This window comes from Octopus bimaculoides, chromosome 28, assembly GCF_046866305.1.
Source record: "Octopus bimaculoides isolate indiv1 chromosome 28, ASM4686630v1, whole genome shotgun sequence".
NCBI classification, from domain to species: Eukaryota; Metazoa; Mollusca; class Cephalopoda; order Octopoda; family Octopodidae; genus Octopus; species Octopus bimaculoides.
The window spans coordinates 2,447,616-2,463,914 of NC_142955.1; the positions used below are offsets into that span (position 1 = coordinate 2,447,616).

At 38.4% G+C, this 16,299-nt stretch overlaps 4 protein-coding genes across 5 annotated transcripts in view; 1 reads left to right on the forward strand and 3 right to left on the reverse strand.

Annotated features, from left to right (window-relative positions):
* The window catches only part of LOC128251040 (uncharacterized), a 63,648-nt gene extending 58,461 nt beyond the window's left edge, over nt 1-5,187 (reverse strand). Inside the window, exon 1 of the mRNA XM_089344312.1 lies at nt 5,062-5,187. The gene's annotated coding sequence lies outside the window, so the exon portion shown is untranslated. The remainder of the gene's footprint in view (nt 1-5,061) is intronic.
* The window catches only part of LOC106880981 (uncharacterized), a 45,239-nt gene that overhangs the window by 17,719 nt on the left and 11,221 nt on the right, over nt 1-16,299 (forward strand). The window contains exons 2-3 of one of the 2 annotated variants that reach the window (XR_016238799.1): nt 5,609-5,640; nt 7,034-7,906. The gene's annotated coding sequence lies outside the window, so the exon portion shown is untranslated. Of the gene's footprint in view, nt 1-5,608; nt 5,641-7,033; nt 7,907-16,299 lie in introns of those variants that run through there. The other variant, XM_052977334.2, reaches the window with a different exon arrangement.
* LOC106880982 (uncharacterized) lies at nt 7-5,193 on the reverse strand. Its single transcript, XM_052977328.2, has 2 exons — nt 5,062-5,193; nt 7-3,478 (listed from the first exon to the last, which is right to left on the reverse strand). Exon 2 carries the CDS (start codon nt 3,118-3,120, stop codon nt 1,006-1,008), a length of 2,115 nt encoding a protein of 704 aa, XP_052833288.1. The 5' UTR covers nt 3,121-3,478; nt 5,062-5,193; the 3' UTR covers nt 7-1,005.
* On the reverse strand, nt 7,806-16,166 carry LOC128251039 (uncharacterized). Its single transcript, XM_089344298.1, has 2 exons — nt 15,720-16,166; nt 7,806-12,408 (listed from the first exon to the last, which is right to left on the reverse strand). Exon 2 carries the CDS (start codon nt 12,041-12,043, stop codon nt 10,202-10,204), a length of 1,842 nt encoding a protein of 613 aa, XP_089200424.1. The 5' UTR covers nt 12,044-12,408; nt 15,720-16,166; the 3' UTR covers nt 7,806-10,201.

A 16,299-nucleotide genomic window follows, 5' to 3' on the forward strand; every position in this document is an offset into this window, starting at 1 on the left:
CGCTAAAGGGACTAAATTCTAATATTTATTTTCATTAGTCTAAATTATTTTTTATAAAAAATCAAATTTTTTTGCTTAATTTTTTGTAGTATGGCTTTTTAAAGTCCATTTTTTAATAAATTATTTTAATAAAATATTATTATTTTTTTTGATTTTGTCTCTATGACCAGCACTGAATCACGTAGTAGGACTGTTCAGAAAAGGCAAATGACAAAAATTCAAATATTTTAACAGTCAGTTTTCACTATTTTTAAATTTTCAAACATGGAGTTAATTCCGGCGAGGTCGACTTTGCCTTCCATCCTTTCAGAACAACTTTGCCTTTAACCTTTAATCCGGGGTCAGTAAAATAAATACCACTTGACTACCGTGATCCATGTCCCAAAATTGCTGGCCTTGGGCCAAAATGTGAAACCAATATTTCATATGCATGCATACTAAATGTACTTCCGCTTGACAAAGGTGTCCGAGGCCAGAATCTCTGTTAATCAACCCCCAAACACATTTACAATACATTTCTCTACCATCTAACGCATTTATAACAACACCATCCTTTATAAAAACATTTATGTAAGTATTAAACAATGAAAACATTTAATCTTAATACTTTTGTTGTCTCAGATCTCCTTTGATTTGTTCGATATTTGGCTGCTATTTCTAGCTATGGAGGCTACCTTCTACACCAGGGTGGGGAAATCCCCACTTGCAGCCGATATACTTGTATGTACAAAATATAATAAATTTTTCAAATATAGAATTTATACAATATTCCTATGCCTATTTGCGACATAGGTTGCATTTTCACTACAAGAAAGATTGGCCAAAGATGATGCAGTATTATGGCCTCTCTCATGTATGGATACATTGATGAGAAGTTAAAGCATTACTCTCAGAGAATGATTTATCACAAACGTCACAGTTAAATCGATTTTCCCCTGTATGAATATGTATGTGAGAATTTAAAACACTTTGATCAGGAAATGATGCACCACAGACATCACAATGCTAAGGCTTCTCTCCTGTATGAATACGTCTGTGTTTGATCAAGTCAGAACTTTGAGAGAATGATTTACCACAGAAGTCACAGTGAAATGGCTTCTCCCCAGTATGAATACGCTTGTGTGTAGTTAAGCTACTGGCTGAAAAGAATGATTTACCACAGATATTACAGTGATATGGTTTCTCTCCTGTATGAACACGTTTGTGAATAAGTAAGCTGTTATGTCGAGAGAATGATTTACCACAGATATCACAATAATATGGCGTCTCTCCAGTATGAATACGTTTGTGGTTATTTAAGGTGTTATTTTCAGAGAAAGATTTGCCACAGAAGTTGCAGTGATATGGCCTTTCTCCTGTATGAATACGTTTATGCGTAATTAGGCTACTACACTGAGAGAATGATTTATTACAGATGTTACACTGATATGGCTTCTCTCCAGTATGAATACGTTTATGACGATTTAGAATACTATGGTCAGAGAATGATGTACCGCAGACATCACAGTGATATGGTTTCTCTCCTGTATGAATACGTTTGTGTAGAGTCAGGTTATATTTTCGAGGGAATGATTTACCACAGATGTCACAGTGAAATGGTTTCTCTCCTGTATGGATACGCTTGTGAACAATTAAGCTCTTTCTATGAGAGAATAATTTATCACAGATATCACAGTGATAGGGCTTCTCTCCTGTATGAATACGTTTATGTGCAGTCAATATATGTTTTTGGAAGAATGATTTACCACAGATCTCACAGTCAAATGGCTTCTCCCCTGTATGAACACGCTTGTGCATAGTGAAGTTACTGGCTGAACAGAATGATTTACCACAGACACGACAATGATATGGCTTCTCTACTGAATGGATATGTCTGTGAATAATTAAGCTGTTACTTTGAGCGAATGATTTACCACAGATATCACAGTGAAATGGCTTCTCTCCTGTATGGATACGCTTGTGAACAATTAAGCTCTTTCTATGAGAGAATGATTTATCACAGATATCACAGTGATATGGCCTCTCTCCTGTATGGATACGTTTGTGATTAGACAAGTTGTTACTTCGGGAGAATGATTTACCACAGATGTCACAGTGAAATGGCTTCTCCCCTGTATGAATATATTTGTGATTAGTTAGGATACCACTCCGAGAGAATGATTTACCACAGATATCACAATGATATGGCTTCTCTCCTGTGTGGATACGTTTATGAAGAGTTAAAGCACTACTTTGAGAGAATGATTTGCTACAGATGTCACAGTGATGGGGTTTCTCTCCTGTATGAACACGTTTGTGAGAATTTAAAACACTTCGATCAGAAAATAATGCACCGCAGACATCACAATGATAAGGCTTCTCTCCAGTATGAAGAGGTTTGTGTCTAGTCAAATGATATTTTCGACGGAATGATTTACCACAGATGTCACAGTGAAATGGCTTCTCTCCTGTATGAACATGTATGTGATAATTTAAAGTACTTCGGTTAGAGAATGATGCACCACAGATATCACAATGATAGGGCTTCTCTCCGGTATGAATACGTTTGTGTATAGTCAAGTAACTCTTTTGAGAGAAGGACTTTTCACAGACATCGCAATCATGAGACAATTTTCTTCCTTTTTCTCTATCTTCAGGGAAAAAATGAATGGATTTATGAGAAGTTAAAGTACTACGTCGAGAGAATGATTTACTACAGACATTACAATGATATGGTTTCTCTCCTGTATGAACACGTTTGTGAGAATTTAAAGTACATTGCTGAGAGAATGATGTACCACAGATGTTACATTGATATGGCTTCTCTCCGGTATGAACACGCATGTGACAAATCAAAGCACTTCGGTGAGAAAATGATGTACCACAGACATCACAGTGATATGGTTTCTCTCCTGTATGGATATGTTTGTGTTCAGTAAAGTCATTATTTCGAGAGAATGATTTACCACAGACGTCACAGTGAAATGGCTTCTCCCCTGTATGAATACGTTTGTGCACATTCAAGCTGCTCTTTTGAGAGAAAGACTTTTTACAGACATCACAGTCATGTGACAATTTTTGCTTCTTTTTCTTCTTATCTTCAGGAAAAATCAGTTCCTTTTGTTTCTCACTCTTTTCCATTATTTTTCTTCTAAAATCCCAATAGATATATATTTTTCTTCTTTTTGCTTCTGTAGTCTTTTGTTTACAAATATTTCAACTGCTGTGTTTCTGTCCAGTGTTACCTTTGTCCCAAAATACTTTAATAAATTTATCCAAGTTTAATTTGCAACCAGACTCATCTTGTAGACACTCCAGACAGTGATGTCCACAAAGTTTGCTAATAACACATTTCAGAGTAAATATATCAGAGGAATTCTACCATAGACTTATAGAATCAATCTTATATATCTGCTCTGTGCAATATTTTCATTTTGGTCTTTAAAAGATGATAAATAATGAGAATGTATCTTCAGTTATTCCAATGTCATCTGATATTCTGAAATAATAAAGAAACAACAGTGTAAGATATAGAAGTTACTTAAAAAATACAGATTCAACATTTTCCTGGAGAACAACAGAACTTTAAATTTATTAAAATTTACATCAGAAAATCTAGTGTGAAGCTGACATATTTCTCAACTCCAGTTAGACATTCACACTCACACACACACATACACAATCGTCGTTGGCGGCGAGCTGGCAGAAACGTTAGCACACCGGGCGAAATGCTTAGCGGTATTTCGTCTGCCATTACGTTCTGAGTTCAAATTCCGCCGAGGTCGACTTTGCCTTTCATCCTTTCGGGGTCGATTAAATAAGTACCAGTTACTTAATCCGTTTGTCTGTCCCCTCTGTGTGTAGCCCCTTGTGGGCAGTAAAGAAATAACAAACACACACACAATCGTCGTAGTCGACCTCGTAAGCGGTGAGAAATGCACTCTTTCCGTGGAAAACGAAGAGGGAGGGGTGCGATGGAACCTCGGAAATTCACTTTCCCGACCCCCATCTCCCGCATTTTTTTGCCCCCGTTGCAATCGTCTTAATTGAGATCATACATATAATCGATCAATTCCATTTACAGATTGTATATTCTAATTAAAATGGTTTTGTTTGGTTGTTTGCTGGAATTGAGCGGATTAGCAAATGTCTCTTTTGTTCCTCTAACTGGTTTCCTAGCAACCTCAATTACAATCGATTTGGAAGTTGAGGAGAAATTTCTTGAAAATAAAAGGACTGGCCACCTAACCCTTTCGGACTCAATTTCAAGAATAACAATTATGACGACCAATCTTTATTCATAAATATAAAGTAGCAATACAAAACGGTGAGGCAATGCTTACAATGTTGGCACTCCGTCGCTTACGACGTCGAGGGTTCCAGTTGATCCGATCAACGGAACAGCTTGCTCGTGAAATTAACGTGCAAGTGGCTGAGCACTCCACAGACACGTGTACCCTTAACATAGTTCTCAGGGGATATTCAGCGTGACACAGAGTGTAACAAGGCTGACCCCTTTGAATTACAGGCACAACAGAAACAGGAAGTAAGAGTGAGAGAAAGTTGTGGTGGAAGAGTACAGCAGGGTTCGCCACCATCCCCTGCCGGAGCCTCGTGGGGCTTTTAGGTGTTTTCGCGCAATAAACACTCACAACGCCCGGTCTGGGGATCGAAACCGAGATCCTATCACCGTGAGTCCGCTGCCTTAACAACTGGGCCATTGCGCCTCCAATGCTTAAAATATAATGTTAGATTGGAAAAAAATGGGATATTACTCATTTTGCCCCGCCTACTTATTTTGTCCCTTTCCTTATATCAAGAAACATATAATCAATGAATAACAAAGCATTGGTTTCTCAACATTTCTGTGGTTGGAGTGCATTTGAGGATATTTCTCCAACTAAAACACAAAACAAACTTAAGTAGAAACGATGGAGAGAATAGAAGGTTGGGTGATCGTACCGAAAGATCACCGAAGGTTGCCCCCATAACTAGAAATAGCAGCCAAATGTCGAATACATCAAAGGACATCGGAGACACAAAGTATTAAAAGATTAAATGCTTTCATTGTTTAATACTTACAAAGGATAATGCCGTTGTTATAAGTGCATCAGGTGGTAGAGAAATGCATTATAAATGTGTTTCTGAGTGAATTAAGAGAAATTCTAAAATCAGACATATTTGTAAAGATGATAGATTGGAGGCGGAAGTACGTTTAGTGCGCATGCGTATAATATATTGATTTCACATTTTGGCACAAGGCCAGCAATTTTGGGGGTGAGAGGACTTTCGGAAAATTCACAAGATCCAATTTTTCCGTCATAATTTTGGGGGAAATGGATATATATATATTTATTATTCTTTTTACAGAATCCCAAGTTTTTGGTTATGGAGGATCCGATTCTGAAAAAAAAAAAAAAAAATTCTCAAAAATCGTATTTTCAAAATTTCAATCCCCCATCTCTTCAGTTTTCAGCAGGATGAGGCGAGGTTTGGGTCGGAATTTCTCATAAAAAAAATTTGAATTTATTTTTCCCGTATCCTTAATCTCCGTATTTTCCCCAAGTAGACTGATTGAAAAAAAACCCACTTTAATTTCATGTGAATTAACTTTGTCATATTACTGCAGGTAATTACTCTGAAAGAAATCTTTGCAGAAAGGTGAGTAGATTGATTACATATTTCTTTCATTGTGTTATTTGTGAGATTTGGCTGTTATTTCTAGCATGTGGATAGCCTGCTTGAAGGCCAAGGCCGTAGAATTGAGAGGGGAGAGGATTGGGGTATATATATATATATATATTCTTTTATTTGTTTCAGTCATTTGACTGCGGCTATGCTGGAGCACCGCTTTTAGTCGCGCAAATCGCCCCCGGAACTTATTCGTTGTAAGCCTAGTACTTATTCTATCAGTCTCTTTTGCCGCTCCGCTAGTTTACAAGGACGTTAACATGCCAGCATGGGGAGTGGGGGACAAGCACAGACACACAAACACATATCTATATATATATACGACGGGCTTCTTTCAGTTTCCGTTTACCAAATCCACTCATCGGCCCGAAATTTATGAGAAAACAAAACCAACTTTTGTAAATTTTCAGAAACTTCCTTCCCACCTTCGGTAAAACGATTTTTTTCTTTTCTTATTATGAATTCCGTTACAGTCTTAATCTACACTATATCCGAAGGATATCTATTGGAAATTTCATTAAAAAATATCTTTTTTTTTCTGCAAGTTCTGAGGAATCGAAGTTGAGGGAGGCACAACTGTGTTTGCCCAAATTCTGGCGAGGTCCACTTTGCCTTTCACCTTTTTGATGGAGGGGGTCAATAAAATAAATACCAGTTGAGGTCCGAGGTCAAATTACACGCCAACCCCTTACCCCGAAAAAGGCTGACCTTGTGCCAAAACATGAAATCAGTATATCATACGCATCCGCACTAAACGAACTTCTGCCTCCTCATACGCATCCGCACTAAACGAACTTCTGCCTCCATTACATCATGACAAATATGTCTAATTCCGAAACACATTTATAATGCATTCTCTACCACCTGACGTACTTCTAACAACAACATTATTCTTTATAAAAACATTTCTGTAAAATATATAATCTTTTAATACTTTTATCTCAGATGATTGGTGCGACATTTGGCTGCTATTTCTAGCAATGGAAGCAACCTTCTACACTCGCCATCGTTTTCCACGTTAGTTTGTTGTGTGTTTTAGTTGGAGAAATATCCTCAAATACACTCCAAGCACAGAAATGTTGAGAAACCAATGCTTTATTATAATTTATCGAATGTTTGTTTCTTGATATAGGGAAGGCGACAAAATTTGCGAATTTAAAGAACACGCACAACCGGGGTTTACTGTTAGGAACAAGGGTTAAAGGTTACACTGTAAACCAGTGGTGTGTGTGTGTGTTCTTTACCTCCGCCCAACATATGTAAGCGGGGCAAAATGAGTAATCTCCTATTTCTCCTTGTTTTCTGTTTATTTATTTGAAATCAATATATTGTAATCATTGCTACTTTATATTTATGTGTACAGATTGGTCAGCAGTCAGATGGCGAGTCCTTTTTATTTTCAAGAAATTTCTACTCATCTTTCAACCCGATTGTAATTGAAGTTACTAATAAGATATCTGCATGATGTTTGGTGTAATTTAACAATCAATTTTTTTTCTTTGTTGGATTCCAAGTCATTTTTTTTTCCCCATTACAATTATTAAAAATGATGTTTAAGATGGGGCAAAATGAGTAATGTCTTATTTCCGTATTTTCTTCTTCGTGGCGGTGTAAATAAAAAAAAATGTGTATTAAACTAATATGAAAACGAAAATTTACGCCAACGAACCGGGGAGAGGACTTACAGAAAATTCACAAGAGCCCCCTCGCTTTTCACCCCCAAAAAATTTTTAAACCGCGGATTTTTCGCGTGGAATCAACTCTCCTGACGTACTTTCCCGCGAACCCCTCCCCTCCGGAATTATTGGAAAATTTTTTTTTTTCGTTGAATGAATTACAATGAGCTCCTTATATGCCACAACACCCTTTTTTTTTGTCCGAAATACGGGGGATGGGGGGAGTAGGGGTGGAACACTCGGAAATTTCACCAACCCCATTCCCACAATCATTGGGAAATGCTTTTATTTCGTTGAATGAATTACGGTGACCTTCCTAATGTGCCACAAATACACATTTTTGTCTGGAAAACGGAGGGTGGGAGTGTAACCCTTTCCTCACCCATATTTTTAGATAACATTTTGCAGAAATACGTTTCCAAAAAGTATGGATTACATTAGATTGAAAATTCCAACAAGTTTGAAAAGAATAAGTGAATCAATTTATTTCTATTATTATGTTTTTTAAAAGAAACTTTCAACATTTTATAACATACAAATAAATTATACATCCAATTTTTCTCCAGTCTCTTTCCTTCAATATATGTATATAACATATATAAACATTTTCTATATTTAAGAGATGAGGAATTATTTACATTATTTACATTTTACGGATATTTGTCCTCATCTTGTTTGTTGTTAACACAACGTTTCGGCTGATATACCCTCCAGCCTTCGTCAGGTGTCTTGGGGAAATTTCGAACCTGGGTTCTCATTCCTAACGATGTTACTATTATTATATTATTATTATTAATAGTAACATCGTTAGGAATGAGAACCCAGGTTCGAAATTTCCCCAAGACACCTGACGAAGGCTGGAGGGTATATCAGCCGAAACGTGTTAACAACAAACAAGATGAGGACAAATATCTGTCAAATGTAAATAATGTAAATAATATGAGACCTTTGGAAATGGGCTGTGCGTGAGAAGACCCGGCAAGCCAAGTAAGATCGTTGCCAGTGCCCCTGGACTGGTTCTTGTGCGGGTGGCACATGAGATGCACCATTTTGAGCGTGGCCGTTGCCAGTACCGCCGGACTGGCTCCTGTAGGATTTTCGAGCGAGATCGTTGCCAGTGCCCCTGGACTGGCTTGTGCGGGTGGCACATAAAAGACACCATTTCGAGCGTGGCCGTTTTCGTGCGGGTGACACGTAAAAGCACCCACTACACTCTCTGAGTGGTTGGCGTTAGGAAGGGCATCCAGCTGTAGAAACTCTGCCAAATCAGACTGGAGCCTGGTGTTGCCATCCGGTTTCACCAGTCCTCAGTCAAATCGTCCAACCCATGCTAGCATGGAAAGCGGATGTTAAACGATGATGATGATGATGATGATATATATATATATATGAACTCATGGAGGCAGTGATATGATTCCAAGTGAGATTGTGGTTGTGGTTGATGCCTGTATCATGTAACTGGCCTGTTGAAAGCACCATTCAATCATTAGGTAATATGCTGTACTCGTGAAGACCTGTTGAGCAAAATGAAATCGCAGTTTTAGCCGATGCCAATCCTGTCTGATGGACACCCATGCCAGTGGCAGACAACCAAGGCCTTTGGCAATAATAGCGTGCTTGTGTAGATATGTGAAGCCAGGCAAGACAGTAGACATGACCGATTCCAGTGTCAAGTCATTGGCACCTCTGCCAGTGGAATGTAAAAAACACCCATTACATTCTCAGAGTCATCGGCGTTAGGAAGGGCACCCAGCCATTGAAACCATGCCAAATTCAGATTGGAAGCTGGTGCAGTCCCAACAGCTTACCAGTTTTCAATCAAACCGTCCAACCCATGCCAACATGGAAAGCAGACATTAAGTAATGATAATGGTGAGGTAATATAAGGAAATATATATATATACATAACATGTAATATATTTACTTATACACACACGACAACTAGTATGTGGTCTGTAAAGACTATGCTTGGAAGAGTAACCACATCATCCCACACCATTTCAATGTCCTGTAATCTTTTGAACCTTTTTCTACACTTTCACTTCAACAGGTTCAATATTCAACACATCTTGTCCTTTGTTTCAATTCCAAAATGAGGTGAAAAATGCTTATAGTTCTTATGAATTGTCACATTGATAGTCACACATCTATATGAAGAGATACACATTTAATACCAGAAGTACCAAACGGTCTTTCATCACCACTTTTGCTTATTACTTTTTAATTTCTACAACTGTATTGAATGTACAATTATAGCATCATTTCATATATATGTGTCTATAGATATATATGTTTTTTTTACATGTAAATAAATGCTAAAAGAATATATTTTCAAATCCTTTATTCACTGCATTTGCTGATATTTAAAATAGATTGCACTGAATAAAGGTTTTCAAGGTGACCATAAATGACCTCTATGGTTTTTGTAGGAAGTAAGTAATGTTGGTACTTGTAGGGTTAACCCTTTAGAATTTAAAGTGGCCATATCCAGCCCAAATATTCTATTTTTACACCTACCCTACAATGTCATTCTGAAAATACACAATCGCATCACCAAAATTTGAAAGCTGTGAGTTAATGGATGACAAACAGAAAATAATGTGAATAAATAAACATCACATTTGAGAGACTAATCTTCATGGTAAAGGGCTCAGTCACCACTTACAGAGAAGGGTTTACTACAAATATCAGTGGGATTGCTTCTTCCCCTTATGAACACATTTGTGAGAAGATAATTTGCTATGTTGAGAGAATGACCTACCACAGATATCACGAGGATATGGCTTCTCTCCAGTATGGATAGGTTTGTGTTTAGACAAGCAACTACTTGTGGAGAAACATTTACCACAGACATCTCAGCGATATGGCTTCTTTCCTGTATGGAAATGTGTGTGAGAAGCTAAGCTGCTATTTCGGGAGAATGATTTATCACAGATATCACAGTGATATGGCTTCTCTCCTGTATGAATACGCTTATGTATAGTCAAGTTACTGGCTGAAGAGAATGATTTACAACAGACACCACAATATGGCTTCTCTCTTGTATGGAAATGTTTGTGAGAAGCTAAGTTGCTACTCTGAGAAAATGATTTACCACAGATATCACAGTGATATGGCTTCTCGCCTGTATGGAAATGTTTGTGAGAAGCTAAGTTGCCGCTTTTAGAGAATGCTTTACCACAAATATCACAGTGATATGGCTTCTCGCCTGTATGGGAACGTTTGTGAGAAGCTAAGTTGCCATTTTGAGAGAATGATTTCATACAGACATTACATTGATATGGCCTCTCTCCAGTATGGAAACGTTTGTGAGCAGCTAAGCTGTCACTTCGGGGGAATGATTTTCCACAGATATCACAAGAAAATGGTGCCTCTCCTGTATGAATACGTTTGTGTGTAGTTAGTTTACCATTTTCAGAGAATGATTTACCACAGATGTCACAGTGAAATGGCTTCTCCCCTGTATGAATACGCTTGTGACTAGTTAAATTACCATTTTGAGTAAAGGATTTGCCACAGATATTGCAGTGATATGGCTTCTCTCCCATATGAATACGTTTGTGAGAAGTTAAAACACTACTCCAAGAGAATGATTTTCTACAAATGTCACATTGATATGGCTTCTCTCCTGTATGAATACGTTTGTGTCTAGTCAAGTTATCTTTTTGAAGGAATGATTTACCACACATATCACAGTTAAATGGCTTCTCCCCTGTATGAATCCGCTTGTGTGTAGCAAAGCCACTGGCTGAAGAGAATGATTTACCACAGACACTACAATGATATGACTTCTCTCCTGTATGGCTATGTCTGTGACTGATTAATTGGCTACTTTTAGAGAATGATTTACCACAGATATCACAGTGATATGGCTTCTCTCCTGTATGGAAATATTTGTGAGAAGCAAAGTTGCCACTTTGAGAGAAGGATTTACCACAAATATCACAGTGATATGGCTTCTCTCCTGTATGGGAACGTTTGTGAGAAGCTAAGCTGTCACTTCGGGGGAATGATTTACCACAGATGCCACAAGAATATGGTGTCTCTCCTGTATGAATACGTTTGTGTTTAGTTAGGTTACCATTTTCAGAGAATGATTTACCACAGACGTCGCAGTGATATGGCTTCTCTCCTGTATGGAAACGTATGTGAGAAGTTAAGCTGCCACTTTGAGAGAATGATTTCATACAGACATTACATTGATATGGCTTTTCTCCTGTATGAGCACGTATGTGAGATTTTAAATCACTTCGGTTAGAGAATGATTTACCACATACATCACAGTGAAATGGTTTCTCTCCTGTATGGGAACGCTTGTGAATAGCTAAGTTGTCAATTCTGGAGTATGATTTACCACAGATATCACAAGAATATGGTTTCTCTCCTGTATGAATACGTTTGTGTTTAGTTACGGTACTATTTACAGTGAAAGATTTGTTACAGATGTTGCAGTGATATGGCTTCTCTCCTGTATGAACACGTACGTGAGATTTTAAAGTACTTCGGTTAGAGAATGATTTGCCACAGATGTCACAGTGAAATGGCTTCTCTCCTGTATGAATACGTTTGTGCTTATTTAGGTAGCCCTTTTGAGAGAATGACTTTTTACAGACATCGCAGTCATGTGATATGGTTCTACTTCCTTTTTCTGCATCTTCAGGAAAAATTAGTTCCTTTAAATTTTTACTCTTTTCCATTATGTTTCTTTGAAATTCACAATATGTATATATATATATATATATATATTTCTTCTATTTGCTACTATATTCTTTTGTTTACATTACTGCTGTTGTTCTGTCCAGTGTCACTTTTGTCTCAAAACTCTTTAGTAAATTTATCCAAGTTTAATTTGCAAACAGACTCATCTTGTAGACACTCCAGCCGGTGATGTCCAGAAAGTTTGCTAATAACACATTTCAGAGTAAATATATCAGAGGAATTCTACCATAGATTTACAGAAACAATCTTATATATCTGCTCTGTACAATATTTTCAATTTGGTCTTTAAAAGATGATAAATAATGAGAATGTATCTTCAGTTATTCCAATGTCATCTGATATTCTGAAATAATGAAGAAACAACAGTGTAAGATATAGAGGCTACTTAGAAAATACAGGTTCAACATTTCCTTAGAGATAAACTCTAGAAATAAATATTTACGTAAACAACAGAACTAAACCTGGAACCATATAGACACAGAGTGATGTAATCGATACAAATTTAATTTATTAATTAATCAACATATTAACAACAATTGTTTCTTTTCTCAAATAAGATTCAAACCAGGGCAGTTGACTCGTTTTGCTCTTTATGGAGTTGGCGCCTTCCTTATTCTCTTCTGTTCCAGCATGAATCACATATGATGAACCCCTTTACCATTAATGTCAAGTAGCTTATTCTCCAGCCAACTACTGACCATCTAATTTCCACTAGCTATGAAACAGTCACGTTTGTACACCTTTAACTATTTCATATGAACTTTATTTATTTTGTGTGAATACCCGTCAGAGTGTAAGTATCTTGAGAGAAAAGCTGAACATTAGAAGCATCAGTTGTGGTGTGCAAGAGAGACGATTGCGCTGGTATGGACATGTGGTGAGAATGGATGAGGATAGCTGCGTGAAAAAGTGCCACACCCTAACAGTTGAGGGAACCCGTGGAAGAGGTAGGCCCAGGAAGACCTGGGCTGAGGTGGTGAGGCAAGACCTTCGTACATTGGGCCTCACCGAGGCGATGACTACTGACCGAGACCTTTGGAAATGTGCTGTGCGTGAGAAGACCCGGCAAGCCAAGTAAGATCGTTGCCAGTGCCCCTGGACTGGCTCTTGTGCGGGTGGCACATGAGATGCACCATTTTGAGCGTGGCCGTTGCCAGTACCGCCTGACTGGCTCCCGTAGGATTTTCGAGTGAGATCGTTGCCAGTGCCCCTGGACTGGCTTGTGCGGGTGGCACATAAAAGACACCATTTCGAGCGTGGCCGTTTTCGTGCGGGTGACACGTAAAAGCACCCACTACACTCTCTGAGTGGTTGGCGTTAGGAAGGGCATCCAGCTGTAGAAACTCTGCCAAATTAGATTGGAGCCTGGTGTTGCCATCCGGTTTCACCATTCCTCAGTCAAATCGTCCAACCCATGCTAGCATGGAAAGCGGACGTTAAACGATGATGATGATGATGATGACAGTTGTATAAAACCTTGTTATCTAAACTTGGACTGAATGTCATTTGTTGCACCAACGCACATGCAGCTTAACACAACACAGACAAGAAAACTGGATGCATGTTCGACTCCTCACTAAAACGGTGACTCCAAAAGAAAGAATAAAATGCTTCTTATGTGTTGAGTCAACATTTTTCCTGTCTCTTCTTACCCTACATCTTTTTGGTCAGTTTTCCTAACAATTTCAGTGGAGCTATTTCTTTTCCTTTTGAATGCTGCTGTCTCCTTCATCTTCCCATAGGGGTCATATTTTTTATTACCCACGAGGGGCTAAACATAGACGGGGACAAACACCATCGGGGAACTAAAATTATAGAATGGAGGTCATGTGACAGTGCCGCCACATATAGCAGCCATGTGCAGTAAAGTTCTTCCTCACTGCTACAGCTGTCATGTTTAGTACTCTACATACAATCTTGCTTTCCTCCTCTTCACCTGTCTTCGCTTCCTCATTCTCCTGGGTGATCTATCGTTTTTCACACTGATATTTTTCTATCAGTCTACATTCCTCAACATCACTCTTTTCCTCTCTGCTCCTTTGTACTTCACGCAAGTAAAGGTATACTTTGCCATGAATATCTAATCAGCTCAACAGCAACTTAACATTTTGCTCAGTGCATTTGCTTCTGCCTTGGTTACCCAGTTGAAGGATTTGATAACAGATATGCCACAGGATGCAACTTGGCACCTGTGCCCAGCGTCGCCTTCCTGGTACTTGTGCCGGTGGCACGTGTAAAGACATTCAAGCGAGATCGTGACAGTTCCGCTGGACTGGCTCCTGTGCGGGTGGCACGTAAAATACACCATTTTGAGCGTGGCCATTGCCAGTACCGCCTGACTGGCCTTCGTGCTGGTGGCGCGTAAAAGCACCCACTACACTCTCGGAGTGGTTGGCATTAGGAAGGGCATACAGCTGTAGAAACTCTGCCAAATCAGATTGGAGCCTGGTGTAGCCATCTGGTTCACCAGTCCTCAGTCAAATCGTCCAACCCATGCTAGCATGGAAAGCGGACGTTAAACGATGATGATGATGATGATGATGTTCATCGCAGGGCATCTTTTTGGCCGAGCGCCACTTCCAGACTCTTGTATACAACGGGCATTTGGGCGTCAGAAAGCCCATGGAATTTCTTTGTCACACTCGCGACCTCATAGATATGTTTCCTGAAGACAGCTCTCTTCTAAAACAGCTATTCTACTCATGCCTTCAACTGGTTGGAGTGCAAACCAACCAACAACTCTCCTCAGAAACTGGGCTGTGCCTTGTTGCCTGTTTGATTCAGGTTTTAGGGTTTGGGAATTCCGTCCCCAACCGTAACCCTAAAACCCTAACCCTGACCCTCAAACCGTAACCCTAACACCCTATTGAAGATCGTGCGGGGTGTTAATCTGAACAATTACCGAAATTTGAACCCCTTTATTAAAGTTTATAACGTTAATTATTAAACATATTGTTTGTTTCTCATAAAATGGTGTATATTTAAGCAATAATAAATCTCTGAGCGAATCGGACACAGACAGCGTGTCGTTAGCCAGCTGGAAGAGACGTCTTCCTTGGGTTATAAACAACAGTGGCATCGTCCCCTATGGGACCGCCACATTTAGGTGGCAAATGTATTTGGTGTATATTTAATTTACATTTAATTATTATTTACGATTATTTAAGGCAGGTAAAACGCAAATTCTTTTCACGTTAATGTTTTTGTCTACATTTAATTTCGTTATGCATATGTTCGTGAATTCGCAACAAGCTCTTTAAAGTAAACAAAATCAAAATTTTAAATTAGGCGGGAGGGAGGGAATGGCCAAAATTTTTTTTTTTTTTTTTGCATATTCATAATCTCCGACATCTAAATCGTAGGAATTCGAAATTTATTTTTTAAATGCATTTATTCAAGGTGTGATTCCTCCTATACGATCAAGAAACAAACATTCGATGAATAATAATAAAGCATTTGTTTCTCAACAATTCTATGGTTGGAGTGTATTTAAGAATATTTTTCTAACTAAAACAACAAACTAACGTGGAAATGATGGATCGTGTGGAAGGTAGCCGCCATAGCTAGAAATAGCAGCCAAATGTCGAACAAATCTGAGGACATTTGAGACACAAAGTATTAAAAGATTAAATGTTTTCATTGTTTAATACTTACGGAAATGTTTTTTATAAAGGATAGTATTGTTACTATAAGTGCATCAGGTGGTAGAGAAATGTATCATAATTGTGTTTGGAAATTGATTAAGAGAAATTCTGGGACCGAGCACGTTTGTCAAGAAGTAATGCATGTAAGCGGAATTAAAGTTAGTGCGCATGCGTATGAAATATTGGTTTCAAATTTTGTCACAAGGCCAGCAATTCCGGGGGAGGGGCCTAAGTCGATTACCTGGACCTCAGTAGTCGACTTCCAGAAAAAAGCGATATTTTGTAATGAAGTCTTCAATAAATATGCTTCAGATGGTGTAGATTACGACTGAATTGAAATTTGTTGTGATAAAAAATCGTTTTACCGAAGTCGGGAGGGACAAGTCAGTTTTGTTTTCTTATAATTTTCTGAAGAAAAAAAAAAAAACCCGGATTTTTTTTTTTTTTTTTCGCGTGGAATCAAGTACCCTGACCTCCTAATGTGCCGCAAACCCCCTTTATTTTTGTCCGAAAAAGGGTGGGGGTGGGGGAACCAGACCATCCCCGGAATTATTAGAAAAATCTTTTTTCCGTTGAATAAATCAAGTTGA

Bases quoted from the DNA above. Each gene is read 5' to 3' on its own strand.
- LOC106880982 (XM_052977328.2), bottom strand. From the start codon at position 3,120: ATGGAAAAGAGTGAGAAACAAAAGGAACTGATTTTTCCTGAAGATAAG.
- LOC128251039 (XM_089344298.1), bottom strand. From the start codon at position 12,043: ATGGAAAAGAGTAAAAATTTAAAGGAACTAATTTTTCCTGAAGATGCA.